Here is a 25,652-nt window from a genome sequence, read left to right as displayed (position 1 = left end):
TTAATTCCATTTAGTCACACAAAGGCTTTGTCTCAAAACCTAGTGGGCTGCCTACCTAGACAGGATTTTTGAGCATCATAGGAAAGATCGAACGTTCAAATCAATGCCAAAACATTTCAGAATGAACTCCATATTGTCGCACAAAGAGCACTGTCTCTTTAAACCTAGTGAGCTGCTTACCTAGACAGCACATTTGGCCATTATAGTCACACTCAAACATTTGCATGTTTAAAAAGGCTTGGAAGTAACTTCTTATTGTCACAAACATGCTGTAGTGTGCTCCCCACCTAGACAGCATTTTTTTGAGCATCACTGGAGCATAAGCATAAGTTCAAACACGATATTGTGCCAAAAAATGCACTTTCTTTTTTATCATGGGCACTTTCAAATGTAAGAATCAAACATTTAAAAAAAAAAAAAATTGTCTAGCTATTATAGACATTTTCAAGCATTTAAACCCACCGATGATGGCCACAATTGCTGTCTAGGTATCATAGGCATGTTCGAATGTTGAAATACACCTATGATGCCCCAAAATACTGTCTAGATATCATAGGCACATCATTCAAACACACCTATAATTCCCAAATATGCTATCTGTGCATCATAGCCACATTCAAGCATGCAAACATGCCTACAATGCCCAAAAATGATGTCTAGGTATCATAGGCACTGTCGAATTGACTTTTCAAATCGACCGTTCCAGCATGTCTACCATGCAGAAAAATGCTCTTTAGTCAGGCAGCTCACTATGTTTTGAGGTGCAGCCTTTGTGTGACCATGTGGTGTTAATTCATAGCCTCAACTCGTGCTCATTTGCATTTTTAATTAGCACTTCTTGCGTGAAGACATTAGATGAGCTGGGAAGGATTTCCCATGTCACAGAGCTGACCCCGGCAATAAGAACCACGCGATAGTGGCAGTGTAATTTTCACCTGACAAAGGCGCCTGTTAGAATCGTTATGGAGAAGACCAGAATTTGCATAGCGCAATTAAACCTATTTTCCTTTAAAAAGAATTGCAGCCGACATGTAAAGTTCCCAATTTTTTGGTTGTCTATTTATCTGCACTGTAAGCTCAAGGCTTTTCAGCATTTGTGTTAAGTCGTACAAGGCCTGTATGGATAATGTGTATGGGGGACAGGCCTGGCCGCTTGTCTCTGGCAGTATTTTAATGTTTATCATATAAAACAGGAAAGATTTAGGGCACATGAGCACAGCTCTGGAATGCCAGATCAGGCCTCTGCTGGACTTTATTACACTTGCCTTCTGAGATTTTACCTTTTAAATTGGCTGTCAAAATCACAAAGCCTGTCAGATCCATAAACAGCTAGGAATTCCTTTTTAAGCAATGTGCAATTTATGAGAACTGAAATTGGGCTGCATACAATGAATATATTTGCTTTCTTAATCTCTCTCTCTCTCTCTCTCTCTCTCTCTGCTGTGTGTGTGTGTGTGTGTGTGTGTGTGTGTGTGTGTGTGTGTGTGTGTGTGTGTGTGTGTGTGTGTGTGTGTTTTCACACTGCACCGCTTTCTGCTGTATTTCTTTGCTCTTGTATTTTAATTTGTTATACAAAAAAAACCAAAAAAAACCAAGGGCCCGTTTTAAGGTTAAGGTTATTGTTTAAAGATTTCTGCAGTCGATTTACCCTGGTCCTGCTAAAACCTGCTGTTTCATCATTGACCCCTTGAATAAAGCATTTTAACCTCAGGTTTTTCCTGAGTATTGTAGAATTAACTCTCAAACTACTTCTCCAAATAACCAGTCCCAGACTGAATCTAAATCAGGCCCAGACTGAATGTTTTTGCATATTTTGTGCACTGATGTTAAACAGAGCTAGCAGTGCTACACTATTATTGGTACCTGAAAGCATAGTAAAATTAACCTAAACATTTAGCCAATTCATTATTATTTTGCTGATTTAAAAAAGAAAAGAAAAAAAGACTTGCATTGTGAGGTTTTGCCCTACTGATATGGAACTTAAAATCTGTAAAAGTAAAGTTTTGGTGTTATGGATTTCGATATCTCTCAGCCCTTTAGTGGACATCTGAGAATGATAACCATAACTGGTGGGCTGTCACAATGATGGAACTTGTTTTGATGTCTTTCTTTAGAGCAAACACAACCGTAAGGCTCTGTGCTGTCCAGCAGAGTGCCTGGATTTATTGTTTTTTTTTTTTCTTCTTCAATTTTTTGGTTTAGCTTTTGTATCTCAAAAAGGGGCCCATGAATAGAGTGAGTCATGCTGTTCAAAGAGCAATAGAAAAGAAGCTGTTCTGTGTGTAAGCTTATGTTTGTGTGTGTGTTTTGATTTTTCAGCATCTGTCTGATTGTCCATTTTATGCCTGAGGTGTGTTCTCATTATTTTTGCTCTTTCTTTCAGGACACTCCGAGATCCAGGTCTCTTAAAAGGTGAGCGTAAGTGTGTCTGTCATATTCTGTGTTGGGGAAGCTATTTTAAAACTGTAGCTTGCCAAGCTACAAGTTACTCACAAGTTATAGTTGTTCAACAACATTCAAGCTACCCTTATAAAAAGTAGTCCGTTACTACACTACAAACTGCTAACAAAACAGTAGCTAGCAACATTGAAACTATATCAGCTTTGTCAGATTTTAAAAAGAGCATTATCTATCAGAGACCACAACAATGATATTAATTAGGGTGACAGCATTAAACTTAATATATTAATACACATAAATGTACACTAATAACTAAAAAATATATAATTAATGCTAAATAATAGTGCTAAACAGTAGTATTTACTGTAACTAAAGATTTAATTTGCTTCAAATAAGAAGATAGAAAATAGTGCACATGAATCAAAGGATATGAATCAAAGGAATGGGTGTAACTGGGTTTTTTTGAACCAGTGCATTAAAGTGAACTGAACGAATGAACTGACTCACTAATGTGAATGAGACATCCTAGGATAGCATGTTTAATTAGCGCCTCAGCTTGCTTGGTTGCAAGGCATTGTATGAAATATAATGCAACATAAAATAGTGATGTAATGTTTGGAATGAATAGCTTGTTACAGGAAAAGTAACACTAGTTTGAATCAGCTGAGTTAGGGTCTGTTCAGACTGAATACATTCTTGCTTTAAGAAAAGCTAGACACAGTGCAATGAATGAAACAGAACGCAGTTGTCTTGAAACACGTTTTTAAAAGTTGAAGTTATTTTAACTTGACACATCATTTTAAAATGCAGGACTTCTGTGCGAGATGCTGAAAAAATAGCAAGATGGTCAAATGGTCAAAAACGTCTGTATAGCATGTTTACATAGAAAAACATTTTTTTTTTTTTAAATGGCATGTACGAATGCAAACACGTTCGATGTGAATGGCCCCTTTTATGCTACTGAAATGTGGTTACATAGTAAGTACTTGCTTGATAATTGATACTTCTAGTTACTACCCCACACTGCTCATATTTATCAGTGGGTAAGATATGATTTCTCCAGCCTTGTGCTGACGTTGCACACTGGCAGATTGAAGGAATTAAAGCCTCAGTTTTAGTCATTAACCACAGCTCTGGACCATGCACTCATCTTGCTTCTCTGAAATGCAAAAAAAAAAAAAAAAAAAAAAAAAAATTGGCTGAACATTTGCTTGAGAAAAACTGCTGAAAAAGAAGACTCTTGTCAGAAGAAAGGGATTTAAAGCCTGTCAAACGACAGCATGGCTTAACTGGACTCATTTTCAGAGCTGTTGTAAGAGTGCCAGAAGAGCTTTCATTCTCTTAGTTGGCAGTAAAGTCAGGCCTAAATTTGTTCCCACTTAAAGGATACAATTGGACTGTATGTATCAAGCTGAGCAGACAAATTTGAAAGAAAGAGAAAACTTTTTTTTTTCAAAGAAAACTTTGAGACCTAATTGGACTTTCCCCCTTGTCTTTATCCTAAAACAAACACTTTTTTTTCTTTTTAAGCACCACTCACATTTCTTTCTCTATTTTCCCCCTCCTCTTTTCTCCCCAGTTTGGAATGCCGAATTCCCAATGTGCTCTAAGTCCTCGTGGTGGCGTAGTGACTCGTCTCAATCCGGGTGGCGGAGGACGAATCTCAGTTGCCTCCGCGTCTGAGACCGTCAATCCGCGCATCTTATCACGTGGCTTGTTGAGCGCAGTACTGCGGAGACATAGCGCGTGTGGAGGCCCATGCTTTTCTCTGCGGCATCCACACACAACTCACCACGCGCCCCACCGAGAGCGAGAACCACACATTATAGCGACCACGAGGAGGTCACCCCATGTGACTATACCCTCCCTAGCAACCGGGCCAATTTGGTTGCTTAGGAGACCTGGCTGGAGTCACTCAGCACGCCCTGGATTCGAACTCGCGACTCCAGGGGTGGTAGTCAGCGTCAATACTCGCTGAGCTACCCAGGCCCCCCACCACTCACATTTCTTAAGAAAATATATCTTTAACATTGACAACCTTCACATTTATAGGTTTATAAATTTTTACACATTGATGTGTGGTTTACAAATTATTCTTTTTTATTTATTTTTTATTTTATTTTTTTATGATTCTATCAAACAGTTTACAAAGTGTTTGTAAATCACTCAACTGTAAAGGAGAACTTTTGAGAATAAAACAGTGAGATGGGTGACAACTTGGAGTAAAAAAATTTAATAAATCAGTATTTAAATATTTATTTTACTACAAAATGAAGACAAATTCTACACCAAGAACTTTTGCGAACACTTTCGAGTGTTGACTCAATAATGATGACTGATTTTTTGGAAACAATTAATTTGAACAAATCATCTGAACAAACTGATTTGCTGAAACGGATCAGACTTCCCAATTTACAATCACATGGCCTCATGCATTTGTATGAAACAAGAAATTCAGGCCAATGCAGACAAAAGCATGAAGCTCAGTCTGTCCGTTTGATTAGTCGCCCATTTTTCTGCCCTTACATTCACAGTGAAACACCCAGGGCTTTGCTGCAGCCGGAGCGACAGGTGGGTGGCAGAACCAGCAGCTGCCATCAGTTAGATTGCTACAAACACGCTCACAATGCTGTTTGTGTTTACAGAATCAGAATGAAAGGAGCTAACGATCAAAATGAAATTACAGTCCAATTGCTGTATTTAACATTTCAGAAACACCAAAGAGAGGTAGAACATGTCTGCTATTGTTTACTCTGGTGTTTTATTATTTAAAGGTTTGACCAAGGAATGACCAAAATCTTATACCGCTGCTGTGATTTATTAAATTACTCTCATTGTGATATATTTCACAAAATATTTATTTCTGATTGTTTGACTAAACTCTGCTCAGATTCAGGGACAATGAAGTGAGACTATTTTACAATCCACATTAAGCAAGAAAATTGGTCTCAATGTTGACATAGTTACTTTGTTTTGGCTTTGTAGGGCAGTGCATCCAGATTGTATGGCCAACATATTTGTAGTGATGACTTTTACCATCTCTCTCTCAATCTCTCACTCACAAACACACCCCTGCTGAGTTTTCAGGAGCAGATCATTACCTCTGCCTCCTCCTGTTTCCTCTCCACAAGGGACTAATGCTACAGAGTGGCTGTTACATTTTCAGGACATGAACAATCAGATTGGACATCTGCTTCATTCTCACAGCCAATCAGATACAAACAACACTACACTGATAGAGCCACAGCAAAATATAATTCACCATTCCGGACATATTACATTACCTTTTTCTTAAGGATTCAGAACATTTCATTTATTCAACGTTTCTGTTATCTTCGGTGTTGAACAAAACAGCTGTGTCTTTGAAAAATGACTGGACCAATTGCATTTTTTAAACTAGAGTTGTGCATAACTCACTACCATGATGCTAATGTGTTTTGGGTGGATCCCAGGGCATTGCTATTTGTTTGCTAGGGTGTTCTGGGTAAGTTAGTTGGTTTCTTATTGATCCTAATCAAGAGTCCACCTCAAAGTCTCTTGATATTCTGCTCCCTTGATATGATTCCTCCTCCAGTGTAAGTCAATAGGATTTTTTTGCCCATTTTATTGTCCTCCAGGTGAAAATCATGAGTCAGATTGCTTAGAAAAGTAATAGCACATCTCTCCTCAACAAGCAGCACAGTTTTGATGTATCATACTGTACATATTCATAGCACAAAAGGTGTTGGACGAGATATGCACCAAAGTCTAATATTTACATTTGAAATCAGAAGTTAACATACACTTAGGTTGAAGTCATTAAAACTCATTTTTTAACCACTCCACAGATTTAATATTAGCAAACTATATTTTTGGCAAGTCATTTAGGGCATCTACTTTGTACATAACACGAGTAATTTTTCTAACAATTGTTTACAGACAGATTGTTTTACTTTTAATTGACTATATCTCAATTCCAGTGGGCCAGAAGTTTACATACACTAAGTTAACTGTGCCTTTAAGCAGCTTGGAAAATTCCAGAAATTATGTCAAGCCTTTAGACAATTAGCCAATTAGCTTCTGATAAGAGGTGTACTGTATTGGAGGTGTACCTGTAGATAGATTTTAAGGCCTACATTCAAACTCAGTGCCTCTTTGCTTGACATCATGGGAAAATCAAAATAAATCAGCCAAGACCTCAGAAAGAAATGTTGTGGGCCTCCACAAGTCTGGTTTATCCTTGGGAGCAACTTCTAAACACCTGGAGGTACCACACTCATCTATATAAAAAATAGTATGCAAGTATAAACACCATTGGACCACACAGCCATCATACTGCTCAGGAAGGAGACGAATTCTGTCTCCTAGAGATGAACGTAGTTTGGTGCGAAAAGTGCAAATCAATCCTAGAGCAATAGCAAAGGACCTTGTGAAGAGGCTGGAGGAAACTGGTTGACACGTATCTATATCCACAGTAAAACGAGTCCTATATCGACATAACCTGAAAGGCTGCTCAGCAAGGAAGAAGCCACTGCTCCAAAACTGCCATAAAAAGCCAGACTACAGTTTTCAAGTGCACATGGGGACAAAGATCATTTGTAGAAATGTCCTCTGGTCTAATGAAACAAAAATTGAACTGTTAGGCCATATTGACCATCATTATGTTTGGAGGAAAAAGGGCGAGGCTTGCAAGCCAAAGAACACCATCCCAACCGTGAAGCATGGGGGTGGCAGCATCATGTTGTGGGGGTGCTTTGCTGCAGGAGGGACTGGTGGACTTCACAAAATAGATGGCATCATGAGGAAGGAAAATTATGAGGATATATTGAAGCAAAATCTCAAGACTTAAGCCAGGAAGTTAAAGCTCGGTCACAAATGGGTCTTCCAAATGGACAATGACCCCAAGCATACCTCCAAATTTGTGGCAAAATGGCCTAAGGACATCAAAGTCAAGGTATTGGAGTGGCCATCACAAAGCCCTGACCTCAATCCGATAGAATATTTGTGGGCAGAACTGAAAAAGCGTGTGCGAGCAAGGAGGCCTACAAACCTGACTCAGTTACACCAGTTCTGTCTGGAGGAATGGGCCAAAATTCCAGCAACTTATTGTGAAAAGCTTGTGGAAGGCTACCCAAAACATTTGACCCAAGTTAAACAATTTAAAGGCAATGATACCAAATACTAACAAAGTGTATGTAAACTTCTGACCCACTGGGAATGTGATGAAAGAAACAAAAGCTGAAATAAATCATTCTCTGTACTATTATTATGACATTTTACATTCTTAAAATAAAGAAGTGATCCTAACTGACCTAAGACAGGGAATGTTTTTCTATGATTAAATGTCAGGAATTGTGGAAAACCTGAATTTAAATGTAATTGGCTAAGGTGTATGTAAACTTCTGACTTCAACTGTAGGTTTGGACATTTGTTAAAATCCCTAATCCTAAGTATTCGCAATAATATTGGTGCTTACCTTTGCAAAAAAAATGTCTGGGTCCATAAGCATTACACTGCTTGGTTTGCACATCAGTGCTTTTCTCTACGCATTACCTGAATATCTGAATATCATTAAATCAAGCACTTCACCATACCTCCTCATTAGCAGGAGGATTAGAACAGCTGTCAGTCAAAAGAGAGGCATTCTGGGAATAACTCCACTGAATATTTGAGCTAGCAAATGGCTTTTCAGTGCCTGAATGCATCTCCCAGACCATAATGTTAATATTATGGGGGCCAAAGCCCCCTTCTGGCTTTCTGTGAGATGAGGGTTTTTGAGGAGAGAGGTGAGATGATTTAAGCAAGTTCCACATAGAATGGGATATTTCTAAGGGCCAGTGTTGCGTTTGTCACTTTCAAAGCTGATTTCACAGGAATTTCCAGAACATTTATGATTTAATTTTTTTTTTTTTTATATATATATATTCTAGCTGAGTAATGTAAGTGTTTGAAATGTAAATCACATATCGTTTAGAGCGGGTTTTGTCCAATTTTAACTTGTAGATCTAAGAATATGCTTAATAGTGAGTTCATTCTCTGGAGAAGAAATGCAGATTAGCCAAGGAGATGTAAAATCAAAGAATTTAGAGAGACTTCTAATAAGTGGTGTGTCTAAAGCCGGCACCACACTAGCCGATTTTCCAGTCATTTTCAGGTGTGAGCTTCATTAATATAATCGCCGGCCAGGTGGAGGGAGATGAAGCGCGCATTAGCATCTGTCAGCTGGAGGTCGTTAATAACTGAGTTAATGGATCAAAAACTGAAAAAGCACATCATACTTGCTTGAAAAAATCGTTCTGTCGCCGGGGCAGGCTCTTGTGTTTTCTTCAAGTGACCGATGAGCTTCTTTCCCTGATTTCATCGCACTTGGCATAATATTATCAAATGCTGATTGTAATCCATAGTGATTCTGACACTAAGTGTTTTTCCTGACTTTTTTTTCTTACACTTGAATGACAACAGAAAGCGGAGGCACAACAGTCTGTTACTATTGAACATAATTTCTTTACTCACTGAAAGCTGCATAGGAGGGAATAAATATACAACCATGCACTTTCAAAAGGTAACTCCGTGAATCCCTTTCTAAGGGTGTTTTCACACCTGAGTCGTTTGGAGCGTTTGTTTCAGAACCTGGTGCATTTCTGCTTTGGTTTGGTTTGTATAAGCATATTTGAACACAGCAATCGCACTTGGATCCGCACCAAAACAATCAAAGACCACCTGGATGAAGAAGAAATCTGTAGGTCAGCTCGTCACTGTAATTCATAATCAAAACACGGATATAGCATTTTGGCGGCTATATATAGGAATAGGTTAATCTTCACGATCACTTCTTTCTTTTGGATAGCAGAACAGACACAGGTAGGATGGCGTCAGCAACTTTTGACCGCAGAACAGTCTGCATGCGTGACACCCTCAGACAAAATCGAGTTGTTTGGAGTCTGCTAGTGTGCCGCTGGCTACAGTTTTGGGTCTGGCTACAGTTCAACACTAGCCATTTTCAAAGTATACTTCATTTCACTGTGCGTGCATACACGATTGGCACATGCACTGCTATAAGATACTGGACTATTTCTCTTCAGGAGTTAAGATCTATAAAGATGTCTTTATATTCCTTCAGGCTCGAGTTATAGAAATGCAGGTATCTCCTGACTTCCTCACACATGAGCTCTTGATGTTTATATCCACTGTTGTTACTACCTTCGTCTCCTGTTGTTTTGCAGCGATAACATCTAGCGCTTCTTCATGACTGCAATGGCTTAATTAGGTTTTGCCACCTTGTGGACCCACTAATTAGTGCAAATAATTCCAGGCGCATGCACATACTGCGCATTCAGAGTACGGGTGGTTAGAAAAATCATGTTGCACGTGTTTAGTGCTCAAGCACTCTGCTGATGAAAAAATTGCCGAAAGTATACTTTGGGCTTTAGGCAAGCATCACTATTAATATAGCTCAAACTTAGGGTTAGGGATATGTATAAACCCTTAAGTATTAAACTTGAGTGTGTAACTCATCCCGCATTGATATGAACACGAAATTTTATGGCTTATTTAAAAAATGTTTATTTTTATCCCCTTTTCTCCCAATTTGGAATGCCCAATTCCCACTACTTAGTAGGTCCTCCTGGTGGCGCGAGGACACCTAAATCGGGGTGGCAGAGGACAAGTCTCAGTTGCCTCCGCTTTTGAGACAGTCAGTCCGTGCATCTTATCACGTGGCTCATTGTGCATGACACCGAGGAGACTCCCAGCAAGTGGAGGCTACTCTCCGCGATCCACACACAACTTACCACGCACCCCGTTGAGAGCGAGAACCACTTAATCACGACCACAAGGAGGTTACCCCATGTGACTCTACCCTCCCTAGCAACCGGGCCAATTTGGTTGCTTTAGGAGACAAGGCTGGAGTCACTCAGCACACCCTGGATTTGAACTCAGGACTCCAGGGGTGGTAGTCATTGTCAATACTCGCTGAGCTACCCAGGCCCCAATTGTATGGCTTATTGAGGAGAGGTGTTGTATTATTTTCTAAGTGATCTGACTTGCAATTGACCACTGGCAGACACTAAAACGACTGAAAAATCCAATATAATTATTTGGAAGGAGGGAACTGGCCCATATTCAGGGAGCAGAATACCATAGGATCTTGGAGTTTGGCTCTTTTGACTTGGTACAGTACTGTAAGTGGCCACCCAGAACACCCTAGCAATCATATGGCAGTGTCACTAACAACCACTCAGAACACCTTAGCATCCACATGGAAATGCCTTGACAAGTAGGATGGCAGGGGAAGACTCATTTATATTTATGAGTAAAGTGCTAACTGATTGGTTAGGATTAGGTTTAGGGGGGTAGGGTTAGGGTTGAATTATAGTTTCTCCAATCAATCAGGTAGCGCTTTCTTGATAAATATTGCTGAATCAACCAATTAGGTATCACTTTCCTCTGTATAAATGACTCTTCGTCTGCCATCCTACATTTCAGAAATTTGCACCCTGGAAACTATCCAGAACACATTTTTACAGATAACTCTTCAAAGTTCAAAGTACACAAATGCTGTAGTTTTTCTGCAATACCTGTACAAAGCCATGCTATCTAAAAAGTTTCACTATTAAACAATGTGTTACCACATCTAACTTTTCATACATTCATCTTTAATATGATCTCCATTGCTGGCAGTTCATAAAACTGCTAATCCTTGACCTTGGGCAGGCAGTAGGAAAAAACAGACCACACATGAACTTTTCTCTCAATTCAAAGTCAGTTCTTGTTTCCTCACATTTTTGAGGAATGTACTTGCAGCCCTCGCGCACAATTTCACACTGAAGCAAAAACACAGCCCAATAGTTTGATTCACGGTGAGAGTTATCGACTGAAAGAGTGAAATTTTATAAAGGAATCCTCTCCAAGTCCTTCCATGTCTGTAATTACGGAAATAAAGCTGGTTGAAAAAACCAGAGCGATATTCCTTGAGTGTCTGGGCCTAGAAGGTGCAGTGGGTGAGAGAGATAGGGAGAGAGTGAAAACTAATGGAAAAGAAGACCGATAGTCTTTTTTTTTTTTTTCGACTAGCTGCACAGCGTGTCCCAAGGCACAGTCCTCGTAGAAGCAGGTCTGTTCTCCTCGCTAATGAAAGCATATTGCTCTAATGCTCTAATGCCTTCTACTCTGCCATAAAAAGGCTTTTCATACTCTAATAATTTTGTACTTCGGTTTTCTATTTCCACTTCTGTGAAATAAATGATGCACTTTCTAAGCTGATATGCTAGAAAAGTTGAAGTCTCATTTGAAATGTGATAAATGTGTGAAAAGACTGCATCCTTTGTATGCAGAATGTTAAGTGAAAAGGTGTGCGCCTGTTTTTGTTTATGGTTTTAAGAAGGCCCTCCATTAAGAGGTATTGTACTGTTGAAGTGCACTATGAACAAGGCACACTGTTCCACACTGCTATTTGAATATTAATAACTATGATCCCTTTTAGTTTGTTGTGTACTTCACATGTTGAAAAAGGAGCATTTATTTATTTAGATGTTATTTTTGTATGTAAGATGTTGAATAGGTGGATTTGGCATTAGTAGTGTTTGCGCATTTTTCAAAAGTGTCTTTTTGTGTGTGCAGTGATGAGGATGGAGGAGGAAATAGACATCGTCAGCGACATGGAAGGGAAGTCAGTGCCGGCGTCCCTGTAGCACTGGAGAGGAGGATAGAGGATCTAGAAAGGGTGTGTATACATGTCTTTTATCAAGATCAAAATGCCCTGCACACATCCAGCTTTTCACATCATAGACCTTTGGTCATTTACTCAGGAGAAAGCTCTGACTGAGCTTGACTGATCTGCTCTGAGGATATGGAAAAAACAGAACCGCTTGAAATCAAATGAGAATGCAGCCAGTTGGATTTCCGAAAGCACAGCTGATCCCGCACCTCTGAAATTCTCATTGGTCAGTGGAGGCCTATGTCTGTGTGCATTATCGCACAAGTTAAAGGAATGTTCTGTAACTCTGACCTTTCACTGGAAGACATCTCTGTCTACACTGCTTTTATGAAACACCTCGAGTCCAAACCCTGTGCAATTCACTCTCAAATGTCACCATACTTTTAAAGCAGGAGCCTGCATCAAATCTTTGTTATATACTGATATTCAATTTTCAAGTCAGCATGGGGTCAATTTCCAGATTTTGTAAACCGTGAGTTTTTTTTTTTTTTTTTGCTCCATGATCTGCAGCAGGTTCATTTTGTTAGATATCTCTCAGCATGACTCAGATTGCACTTTAATAACCTTCAACTTAATTGGACACTGACATGTCTTGCAATAAATCCATATATAAATGTTCAATGAAGACTTTTGCTAGTTTTGAAAACAAAGATAAATAATGCTTTAACTTTTAGTTTTGATGGTTGAATAGAACTCAACTCTTCAGAGAAGTGAAAAGCTACTTTAGAAAGGGAGATGTACGTAATTGAAAAGATGTTTATTTTATTTTTATTTTTTTTAATACAACAATTTGTACAGACTCTACATTCACAAGGCAAAGCTCCCTCCCCAGTCCACCCAGACCATTTATTTAAACTAAGCTGCGAAACAGTTTTTTTTTTATTTATTTTTTTTTAATTATCATGGTATTGACATCAAAAGTTCTGGGTTCATTTGAAGTCGGACATGACAAAATTAATTACTTACGGTTTAGTATGTTTTTCATTTAATAAAATGAACCAGCTGATAAGAGAAATTCATTCAGGAGGTAGTGCTGTTTGTTTTGTGGTATAGAATCAAAAGAACCTACTCTAAAGTGTTGTTTATTTTGGAATCAGACTACACAGGTCGCACTGTATGTTTTGCAGTGTAGATTCAAGAGAACCGGCAAATAAGAGTAGATTGTTCAGGAATTGGACTACACTGGTCACGCTGTATGTTTTGCGGTGTAGATTCAAAAGAACCAGCAAATAAGAGTCATTTGTTAGGGAATCAAACTATACTGGTCATGCTCTTATGTTTCACACTGCAGATTCAAAAGAACCGACTCGTACTGTAATAGTAATTTTTTGGGAATCAGATTACACTGGTCACGCTGTATGTTTCGCGATTTAGATTTAAAAGAACCAGCTCATAAGAATCATTCGTTAGGACTGTATGTTTTGCGCTTAATGGTACTGAAGGACTGTGAGTGTATTGTAGCACAGTGTCCTACCTGAATCAGCGGAAGAATGCGTTTAAGAACTGTTAACATAATCAAAAGTCATAAATCATTTTGTTCTGGTATTTTTTAATTAATAGAACCAGTTCTGAATAAGAACATGTTCTCGGTTCCCAACCCTGATTATAACAGATTTTATTTACAAATGGAAATCTTAAAAGTACAGCAACAGGAACAGACTTTTTCATTCTTAAATTCAGAGAGTATGTAAAATGGTTAAGTAAAACTAAATTATCGACTAACATTTAGAAGAGGATGTCTGTGGAAATAGATAAAATGCTGCAAAAGTGCTTAGCCAAAATCTTTTTTTTTCTTTCCTAGTAGAATTACCATCTTTACTGGTGTACTTTAATGATACATTGCTGAGATGTATACAAGGCTTTCTGTCTGACAGAATTGTGTGTGTTTGCAGGAGCTAGCCTTGGAGAGACAGGAGAATGCTCGCCTGTTGAAAGCCTATCAGGACAAGGACGACCTGATCGTTAAGCTGAAAGAGGAGATCGACCTGCTAAACAGGGTGAGGAACTGATGGCAGCCATGTAACACCAACACGTGATTTTAAAAGCATGTGCTGTAAAATCTTTCTAGATCTCACATATTCTTAATGTTTACATGTAATGCAATTCAGAAGAGATTTAGATTTGGTAGAAATAATCATAAGTCAGGGTCATCAGTGGTTCTTGCTAAGCATCATTATTTCTATTGCTCATTTGTATTTTATTTAAACAGACCCCTACAGTAAATCTAAGTATTAAAGGAATAATTTACTAACCTTTATGTCATTTCAAACCCGTATGATTTTCTCTCTTCTTCAGAACACAACAGGAGAGTTTTTAATACAATGGCAGTTAATTCACTTTAAAGCTTAAAAAAGGACACAAAAGAACTGTAAATGTAGTCCATGCGACTCGTACATCATATTCCAGGTCTTATATTCCAAGGCATACAATACGTTTTATTGTGAAACAGCCCGAAATTGAAGTCATTTTTCAATGAAAATCTTGACATCCATTGCACATTCATCAGTGCAAGAAAGAAGCTCGTTCTCAGTGGCTCGCATGTTCACACAAGAACTTGAGTTAAGCGCTAAAAACAATGACAGAATTTTAATTTATGGGTGAAACATTCTTTTAAACTTTGATTCATAACCCGTCCCCACACAATTTCTGCTACATATATGAATGTTGCCTGAAAACAAGAGGCTGTTAGTTTTTGAAGCGTTTATTTTGGGTCCCCTTGCAATACCTTTACGCACCAATTTATGGTACATGTACTGTTGTTTTTAAAAACGTGGTTCTTACCACAAAAATTGGTTACATGGTTACTGCAGATTTACTATAGTGAAACCAAGGTTAATTTTCATAAGGGTGTTTTTGCTGGAAACCATGGTTTTAAAAACAACAATTGCACCACAAATTAACCATGGTCTTACTATAGTAAAATTGTAGTAACCATGTTTTTCTTTTTGTCAGAATGATTATGATTTATAGTTTTACTATAATGGTTAACATATGGTTATTTTAAAACCATAAAACATTAGAATTTTTATTCTATTTTATTTAAAACCATGGTAAATTTTGTGGTTACTGTGGTTTTACTAAAAATAGTAAAGTGTTTGTCATTATGTGTTTTTACATGGAGTTGTGCATCCCATTAAGTGAAGTCCTAATTGAAAGCATCTGCATCTGGCTTACCACAATATATTTACATTTGTTTACTCTGTACTAATGGACATTACTCATCAGCTAACCACTCACACTGTTTAGTAAGGTGCATCTCTCCTCTGTCTAGTTTACAGGTGTTTTTATTTCATAGAGCTTATTTTCCCATTTTTTTCCATCCATTTCCCTGTCCTCAAACAGCTGTGTCTCACGCAGCCCGGCAACCAGACTGAAATGATTACCAAATTACCAGGTTGCTATCTCACAGCAATCAGCTCCATATTGTAAAACGGCTCTGCCGCTTAGTGGAAGATTACAATTATTCTCCCCTTTAGAGTAACAAATGCTCACAGGTCTCAGAGTGCATTTCCTGCTATAACTCTCTATGTGAGCTCGCTGTCACTGAATTGAGCCTGATTAATTATTTGATCAACATTACAAACATTGTGTCTTATAGGGATGGATCTAAAGGTTTAATGTGCTTGTATGGCCCGCAGCCATATCACCCTGCAGCTCTTGCCTGGTTGCCCACTATAGCTAAGCAGGGTTGAGCCTGGCCAGTACCTGGATGGGAGACCTCCTGGGGAAAACTAAGGTTGCTGCTGGAAGAGGTATTAGGGAGGCCAGCAGGGGGTGCTCACTGTGTGCAGTCTGTGTGGGTTCTAATGCCCAAGTATAGTGACGGGAACACTATACTGTAAAAAAAAAAAAAAAAAAAAAAAAAAAAGGCACTGTCTTTCAGATGAGATGTTAAACTGAGGTCCTGACTCTCTGTGGTCATTATAAATCCCAGGACATTTCTCATAATGAGTAGGGGTGTAACCCTGGTGTCCTGGCCAAATTCCCCCATTGGCCATTCTCAATCATGGCCTCCTACTAATCCCCATCCATTAATTGGCTCTATAACTCTCTCCTCTCCACCAATAGGTGGTGAGCGTACTGGCGCACTATGGCTGCCGTTGCATCATCCAGGTGGATGCTGCACACTGGTGGTGGTTGAGGAGATTCCCCCTATACTATGTAAAGCGCTTTGAGTGCCTTGAAAAGTGCTAAATAAATGTAAGGAATTATTATTATTATTGTCACAGTGGAAGTGGATGGACTCTCTGTGAAGCTGCAATTCTTGCTCCTCAGTTCATGCCATTTTAGTTTGAACCAGTTTAAAAAGGGTGACTGTTTGAAAGTGGAGGCCAGTTACTGTTCAAGTCAACATGAATCAAATTTTAACAATTTTACTTTGATACTTTTTTTTTTTTTTTTTTAATCATAGGATGGCATCCCAAGTTTTCACATTTACCACCTTAGCTTTGCTGTGATTCAGTAGGCCAGCTAGCACAATGTTTCCAGCTCTTTCTGCTCTGGGTCAACTTTAAAACACTGATCCACATTTAGTCATTCTGCTGGGATAAACCCAGTTAGTGGTTCTGTCCCTTTCATGGCAGAGCTGTTTTCTTGCAGTACATTCTCTTGTTAGATTCTAAGACAAACAAAGCTGTAGAGCCTTGTGCCAACAAATACAGTCAGCTCTGCTCTTGCTGGGATTTGACTTATTGCAGACAAAACAAGAAACATCAGGCAAATATTTTACGTCTCTTTATTATAAGGAACTTAAGACATACAGTCGCAGGACTGAATGTAAACATGGTGTAAACAAAGGTTCCAGACATGAGGAGGACAGTGCTGTAATGCTTTAACTGAAAACTGTAAACATATGCCACTTGAGAATACATGGCAAGGAATGACAGTGCCACTTTTATTGCCACTAACTACCTGACATGCAAGATTGATGTACTGTATATGCTGCCTTTAAAAAATAGACCAGATGGACACAGTTTAGACACAGATTTTACACAAATATTGGATTCGGACCTTGATGTTGTTTAAGTTTAGTTTAGTTCAGTTTTGTTTAGGCCACATTTTTAAGCTTGAAAGTTTATTTTTTTGTTTAAGTTTGAAACCTTAATCTCCTAACGTCATAGTTTTCCAAAGTATTATTATTCCTTTTTCAGGACACTGTATTTTAAAGATAATTTTGTAAAAATCCAAATAACTTTACAGATCTTTATTGTAAAGGGTTTAAACAATGTTTTCCATGCTTGTTCAATGAACCTTAAACAATTAATGAACATGCACCTGTGGAACGGTCGTTAAGACGCTAACAGCTTACAGACGGTAGGCAATTAAGGTCACAGTTATAAAAACTTAGGACACTAAAGAGACCTTTCTACTAACTCTGAAAAACATCAAATGAAAGATGCCCAGGGTCCCTGCTCATCTGCGTGAACGTGCCTTAGGCATGCTGCATGGAGGCATGAGGACTGCAGATGTGGCCAGGGCAATAAATTGCAATGTCTGTACTGTGAGACGCCTAAGACAGCGCTACAGGGAGACAGGAAGGACAGCTGATCGTCCTCGCAGTGGCAGACCACGTGTAACAACACCTGCACAGGATCTGTACATCTGAATATCACACCTGTGGGACAGGTACAGGATGGCAACAACAACTGCCCGAGTTACACCAGGAACGCACAATCCCTCCATCAGTGCTCAGACTGTCCGCGATAGGCTGAGAGAGGCTGGACTGAGGGCTTGTAGGCCTGTTGTAAGGCAGGTCCTTACCAGACATCACCGGCAACAATGTCGCCTATGTGCACAAACCCACCTTCACTGGACCAGACAGAACTGGCAAAAAGTGCTCTTCACTGATGAGTCGTGGTTTTGTCTCACCAGGGGTTATGGTCGGACTTGCATTTATCGTCGAAGGAATGAGCATTACACCGAGGCCTGTACACTGGAGCGGGATCAGTTTGGAGGTGGAGGGTCCGTCATGGTCTGGTCTGGGGCGGTGTGTCACAGCATCATCGGACTGAGCTTATTGTCATTCAAGGCAATCACAGTGCTGTACGTTCCAGGGAAGACATCCTCCTCCCTTATGTGGTACCTTTCCTGCAGGCTCATCCTGATATGAACCTCCACAATGACAATGCCACCAGCCATACTGCTCGTTCTGTGTGTGATTTCTGCCATGGCCAGCATAGAGCCCAGATCTCAATCCCATTGAGCATGTCTGGGACCTGTTGGATTGGAGGGTGAGGACTAGGCCCATTCCCCCCAGAAATGTCTGGGAACTTGCAAGTGCCTTGGTGGAAGAGTGGGGTAACAAGAACTGGCAAATCTGGTGCAGTCCATGAGGAGGAGATGCACTGCAGTACTTAATGCAGCTGGTGGCCACACCAGATACTGACTGTTCCTTTTGATTTTGACCCCCCCCCCCCCCACCCTTGTTCAGGGACACATTATTCCATTTCTGTTACTCACATGTCTGTGAAACTTGTTCAGTTTGTCTTAGTTGTTGAATCTTTTTATGTTCATTCAAATATTTACGTTAAGTTAGGTTTGTTAAGTGCTGAAAATAAAAGCAATTTTTTGCTGAGTTTTAATATATATATATATATATATATATATATATACACTATATTGCCAAAAGTATTAGCTCACCCATCCAAATAATTTAATTCAGGTGTTCCAATCACTTCCATGGCCACAGGTGTATAAAATGAAGCACCTAGGCATGCAGACTGCTTCTACAAACATTTGTGAAAGAATGGGCCGCTCTCAGGAGCTCAGTGAATTCCAGCGTGGTACTGTGATAGGATGCCACCTGTGCAACAAGTCCAGTTGTGAAATTTCCTCGCTACTAAATATTCCACAGTCAACTGTCAGTGGTATTATAACAAAGTGGAAGTGATTGGGAATGACAGCAACTCAGCCACGAAGTGGTAGGCCACGTAAAATGACAGAGCGGGGTCAGCGGATGCTGAGGCACATAGTGCGCAGAGGTCGGCAACTTTCTGCGGAGTCAATCGCTACAGACCTCCAAAGTTCATGTGGCCTTCAGATTAGCTCAAGAACAGTGCGTAGAGAGCTTCATGGAATGGGTTTCCATGGCCGAGCAGCTGCATACAAAGCCATACATCACCAAGTGCAATGCAAAGAGTCGGATGCAGTGGTGTAAAGCACGCCGCAACTGGACTCTAGAGCAGTGGAGATGCGTTCTCTGGAGTGACTAATCACGCTTCTCCGTCTGGCAATCTGATGGACGAGTCTGGGTTTGGCGGTTACCAGGAGAACGGTACTTGTCTGACTGCATTGTGCCAACTGTGAAGTTTGGTGGAGGGGGGATTATGGTGTGGGGTTGTTTTTCAGGAGCTAGGCTTGGCCCCTTAGTTCCAGTGAAAGGAACTCTGAATGCTTCAGCATACCAAGAGATTTTGGACAATTCCATGCTCCCAACTTTGTGGGAACAGTTTGGGGATGGCCCCTTCCTGTTCCAACATGACTGCGCACCAGTGCACAAAGCAAGGTCCATAAAGACATGGATGAGCGAGTTTGGTGTGGAAGAACTTGACTGGCCTGCACAGAGTCCTGACCTCAACCCGATAGAGCACCTTTGGGATGAATTAGAGCGAAGACTGCGAGCCAGGCCTTCTCGTCCAACATCAGTGTCTGACTTCACAAATGCGCTTCTGGAAGAATGGTCAAAAATTCCCATAAACACAATCCTAAACCTTGTGGAAAGCCTTCCCAGAAGAGTTGAAGCTGTTATAGCTGCAAAGGGTGGGCCGACGTCATACTAAACCCTATGGATTAAGAATGGGATGTCACTTAAGTTCATATGCGTCTAAAGGCAGATGAGCGAATACTTTTGGCAATATAGTGTGTATGTATATATATATATATATATATATATATATATATATATAGTTCCCAGCTATTTAAAATAAGCTATTTCAACATTGTGCCCACTTAGTATTATACAGTGGTGTGAAAAAGTGTTTGCCCCCTTCCTGATTTCTTATTTTTTTGTATGTTTGTCACACTTAAATGTTTCAGATAAAATGAAGGTTGTTATTATTAAGGGAAAACAAAATCCAAACCTACATGGCCCTGTGTGAAAAAGTATTTGCCCCATCTGTTAAAACATAACTGTGGTTTATCACACCTGAGTTCAATTTCTCTAGCCACACCCAGGCCTGATTACTGCCACACCTGTTCTCAATCAAGAAAGCACTTAAATAGGACCTGCCTGACAAAGTGAAGTAAACCAAAAGATCTTCAAAAGCTAGACATCATGCCGAGATCCAAAGAAATTCAGGAACAAATGAGAAAGAAAGTAATTGAGATCTATCAGTCTGGAAAAGGTTATAAAGCCATTTCTAAAGCTTTGGGACTCCAGAGAACCACAGTGAGAGCCATTATCCACAAATGGTGAAAACATGGAACAGTGGTGAACCTTCCCAGGAGTGGCCGGCCGACCAAAATTACCCCAAGAGCGCAGCGACGACTCATCCAAGAGGTCACAAAAGACCCCACAACAACATCCAAAGAACTGCAGGCCTCACTTGCCTCAGTTAAGGTCAGTGTTCATGACTCCACCATAAGAAAGAGACTGGGCAAAAATGGCCTGCATGGCAGAGTTCCAAGACGAAAACCACTGCTGAGCAAAAAGAACATTAAGGCTCGTCTCATTTTTGCCAGAAAACATCTTGATGATCCCCAAGACTTTTGGGAAAATACTCTGTGGACTGACGAGACAAAAGTTGAACTTTTTGGAAGATGTGTGTCCCATTACATCTGGCGTAAAAGTAACACCGCATTTCAGAAAAAGAACATCATACCAACAGTAAAATATGGTGGTGGTAGTGTGATGGTCTGGGGCTGTTTTGCTGCTTCAGGACCTGGAAGACTTGCTGTGATAAATGGAACCATGAATTCTGCTGTCTACCAAAAAATCCTGAAGGAGAATGTCCGGCCATCTGTTCGTGACCTCAAGCTGAAGCGAACTTGGGTTCTGCAGCAGGACAATGATCCAAAACACACCAGCAAGTCCACCTCTGAATGGCTGAAGAAAAACAAAATGAAGACTTTGGAGTGGCCTAGTCAAAGTCCTGACCTGAATCCTATTGAGATGCTGTGGCATGACCTTAAAAAGGCAGTTCATGCTCGAAACCCTCCAATGTGGCTGAATTACAACAATTCTGCAAAGATGAGTGGGCCAAAATTCCTCCACAGCGCTGTAAAAGACTCATTGCAAGTTATCGCAAACGCTTGATTGCAGTTGTTGCTGCTAAGGGTGGCCCAACCAGTTATTAGGTTTAGGGGGCAATCACTTTTTCACACAGGGCCATGTAGGTTTGGATTTTGTTTTCCCTTAATAATAACAACCTTCATTTAAAAACTGCATTTTGTGTTTACTTGTGTTATCTCTGACTAATATTTAAACTTGTTTGATGATCTGAAACATTTAAGTGTGACAAACATGCAAAAAAATAAGAAATCAGGAAGGGGGCAAACACTTTTTCACATCACTGTAGGTTGTAATTGTTCAGTGCAAAAGATGCCTACCTCTATAAACTGCCTAAAATCTGAAAAGACACAGCCTGTGATTGGTTTGGCTGATAAAGTTTGTTTTGGAGTGCAGTCTATGATGAAAGCTTCACCGCTGTAATTAACCTGCAGAATGTAGCCCATGTCAGTGCCAGAAAATTAGATACTATGCAAGACAAGGAAGGACATCCTTACAAACTAGTTCTGAATGTGATGATAATCAGAAAATTATTTGAGAAAAATTTGTGGAAGTTTCTGTAGTCGTGCACGTAGATACATGCATTGTATTCTTTCCCCATGACCTCTCGAGTTTAACAAGTTCTGCTAAACTTGTTACTTAACAGTCTTTGCTTTGAGGTCTACAAAAAGTAATCCCAAGGATTGTCCATCATCATTAGTGACAGAGGAAACTGAAAATGAAAGTTGTCACTTCAGTGCAAGAGCTTTTGATGAGACCGCACAGCAGCAGGGAGCTCATTTACAGCTAATTGAAGCTGCAAATGTTTAATTTGTTATTATTATTCTTGCTCCACTGAAGAGGAGGCCCAGGAATAGAGATGCCATCTGTCTCAACTTTACGCAGAACAATAGCAGAGCACACAACGTTAGCAAATATGTAATTAGAACACTATTACAAAGACATAATCATTGTCCAATAGAAAAGAGGGGAAATCCTTGAGAAGAATAGCAGGTAGAAACTATAAAGGCAAAGTTTGTCAAGACCATTTCAAAGTTTGAAGTTTAAGAGTCGTGTAATTTGAAAACTTGGGCAGTTTGAAGAGAGATTTTGAAGGTAAACGGAGGGAGTTTGTGAGTTTGCTCAGAAAGCATTCTCCTGCAAAATATATGTAAATATAATGCTCTTCCAATGTTTTTACATGTTTTTCAGGATCTGGATGACATTGAAGATGAGAACGAGCAGCTGAAACAGGAGAATAAGACCTTGCTCAAAGTGGTTGGTCAACTCACAAGGTAGAGCCAAGTGACCTAAAGATCACTAATGGAGTCTAAAGGTCTTGCTGTCGCACCCTGACAGGTTTAACTGAAGAACACGACAGCCTTGCAGCTCCATCCTTTATACTATCTGCTCTGTCTGTCCATGTTGTTGTCGCTCTCTGGAAGAGGATCTTTGTGTGTTGTCATGAGGCTTCAAGAATCTGGAGAACCGCAAGATCTCAGCCACACGACAGTGTTAGTTGAGACCTCCTCCTATTATTAAGGGTTGTAATGAGGAAGTAATATTCTATTTAATGTAAATGTGTATGTACATAGGCTATGCTGACTGTTGTTTTAAGGCTTGCAAAAAAGCAGCATAATAGACGAAATGCAATTGAATGTACGTGGTGCGGCACCAAATTAAGAGGTGTTTTGTTCATGTTTTTCTTCTAGCTTCAAGGGTTTTGACATTCAAATTGCAATAATTTTACCAACTTGGCAACATGAACCTCTTCAGCATATAATGCAGGTTAAACGTGCGATCATTTTTTGTCACATGTTTCCAAAGGATTGCTTTCATGACAAAAAGAAAAAAATTATATAAAAATGTGCTTGTTAGGTGATGACCCAAAATAGGAGTTTATTGGCTTATTTTACCTGGGTAACTAATGATAGTCCATGGCAGTTGGTACCTTGTTTAAAGGGATAGTTCACCCAAAAATGTAAATATTGTCATTAACTCACTCTCATGGTGTTCCCAAATTGTGTGACTGACTGACTTCCATGGAAACACAAAAGGAAATGTTAGGCTGAATGTTAGCCTCAGTCACCATTCACTTTCATTGTATGGAATAAAAGATGCAATCAAGTGAATGGTGACTGAGGCTAACATTCTGTCTAACATTTTCTTTTGTGTTCCACAGAAGAAAGTATGCCACAGTTTTGGACCAGCATGAGGGTGAGTAAATTCAAAGTTTTGTGTGAATTATCCCTTTAATTTTATCCCATCCGGAATCTTTCATAGTCATTTCAACCTTAGTTTTTTCCAAGAGAATGACACAATGATTAAGTCTCCAGCTTGAAGCTTCTAAGATGTCTTGTTTATAGTGATTATTATCATTGATTTATCATCTGATTTTTACATTTGACACAATTCAAATGTTTACAAGTTGTTTTTGTGGTATCAATAGGTGTTGCTACTCATTATGCACAGTTAGTAAGATTAATAGCTTAGGCTACTGCAGCACATTTTTAATTAACCAAATCAAATGGCGGAGATATTATTAAATGTGTTCATAGCCAATAAAGACAGCAATGTGACATTTCTGTAAATTGCAAATGTTTGGTCACCACTTTGGGGTTCATATCTACACTGATGCTAATCAGTGCTTATGACATGTATTCTGTAAAGTATTTGGAGGGTGTAATTTGTTTTTAGACTGTATCGAGGTGGGATATTTCTGTGTCCCATCACTTTGCTTAATGCATGAACAGAAGATTGAATTAAAGTTTGAATAAAAATCTCTCATGATCACAAATGTATTTGTGTTTGTGAAGTGTATATGTCGCATTTTCCTTAATTCTCGTTCTTATTCCTATGTGAGAATCTCATTCTCCTTACAGTAATACAGAATTTTTTTATTATTAATATAATGTTATACGACTAATTAAAATCACCATATATTTAGTGCGAAAAACACTAAAATTAAGTATACTTACAATTGTACTTAACAAACATCATATATATATATATATATATACAGTTGTGCTCAAAAGTTTGCATACCCTGACAGAAATTGTGAAAAAATATGACTGATCATGAAATATATCTTTTATTTAAGGATAGTGATCATATGAAACCATTTATCATCACATAGTTGTTTGGCTTCTTTTTAAATCATAATGATAACAGAAATCACCCAAATGGCCCTCATCAAAAGTTTACATATACTTGAATGTTTGGCCTTGTTACAGACACACAAGGTGACACACAGGTTTAAATGGCAAATAAAGGTTAATTTCCCACACCTATGGCTTTTTAAATTGCAATTAGTGTCTGTGTATAAATAGTCAATGAGTTTGTTAGCTCTCACGTGGATGCACTGAGCAGGCTAGATACTGAGCCATGGGGAGCAGAAAAGAACTGTCAAAAGACCTGCGTAACAAGGTAATGGAACTTTATAAAGATGGAAAAGGATAGAAAAAGATATCCAAAGCCTTGAAAATGCCAGTCAGTACTGTTCAATCACTTATTAAGAAGTGGAAAATTCGGGGATCTCTTGATTCCAAGCCAAGGTCAGGTAGACCAAGAAAGATTTCAGCCACAACTGCCAGAAGAATTGTTTGGGACACAAAGAAAAACCCACAGGTAACCTCAGGAGAAATACAGGCTGCTCTGGAAAAAGACAGTGTGGTTGTTTCAAGGAGCACAATATGACGTTACTTGAACAAAAATGAGCTACATGGTTGAGTTGCCAGAAAGAAGCCTTTACTGCGCCAATGCCACAAAAAAGCCTGGTTACAATATCCCCGACAACACCTTGGCACGCCTCACAGCTTCTGGCACACTGTAATTTGGAGTGATGAGACCAAAATAGAGCTTTGTATGGAGAGGGGTCATCAAGGCCTATAGTGAAAAGAATACCATCCCCACTGTGAAGCATGGTGGTGGCTCACTTATGTTTTGGGGGTGTGTGAGCTCTAAAGGCACGTGGAATCTTGTGACAATTGATGGCAAGATGAATGTAGCATGTTATCAGAAAATACTGGCAGACAATTTGCACATGGGACGCTCTTGGACTTTCCAGCACAACAATGACAATAAACACAAGGACAAGTTGACCCTCCAGTGGTTACAGCAGAAAAAGTTGAAGGTTCTGGAGTGGCCATCACAGTCTCCTGACCTTAATATCATCGAGCCACTCTGGGGAGATCTCAAACGTGCAGTTCATGCAAGACAACCAAAGACTTTGCATGACCTGGAGGCATTTTGCCAAGACAAATGTGCAGCCATACCACCTACAAGAATTTGGGGCCTCATAGGCAACTATTACAAAAGACTGCACGCTGTAATTGATGCTAAAAGGGGCAATAC

General features: G+C 39.5%; 1 protein-coding gene across 1 annotated transcript in view; it reads left to right on the top strand.

The window, feature by feature from the left end:
* pawr (PRKC, apoptosis, WT1, regulator) overlaps positions 1–24,096 on the top strand; it is an 86,889-nt gene extending 62,793 nt beyond the window's left edge. Inside the window, exons 4-7 of the mRNA XM_051691183.1 lie at positions 2,384–2,412; positions 11,998–12,100; positions 13,987–14,091; positions 22,512–24,096. Of these exons, the coding sequence (XP_051547143.1) occupies positions 2,384–2,412; positions 11,998–12,100; positions 13,987–14,091; positions 22,512–22,598 (324 nt within the window). The 3' untranslated portion in view covers positions 22,599–24,096. The remainder of the gene's footprint in view (positions 1–2,383; positions 2,413–11,997; positions 12,101–13,986; positions 14,092–22,511) is intronic.
* Positions 24,097–25,652: the final 1,556 nt, after the last annotated feature.

The sequence above is a fragment of the Myxocyprinus asiaticus genome, chromosome 47, assembly GCF_019703515.2.
Source record: "Myxocyprinus asiaticus isolate MX2 ecotype Aquarium Trade chromosome 47, UBuf_Myxa_2, whole genome shotgun sequence".
Taxonomy (NCBI): Eukaryota; Metazoa; Chordata; class Actinopteri; order Cypriniformes; family Catostomidae; genus Myxocyprinus; species Myxocyprinus asiaticus.
This window is presented reverse-complemented; position numbering and strand designations above follow the sequence as displayed.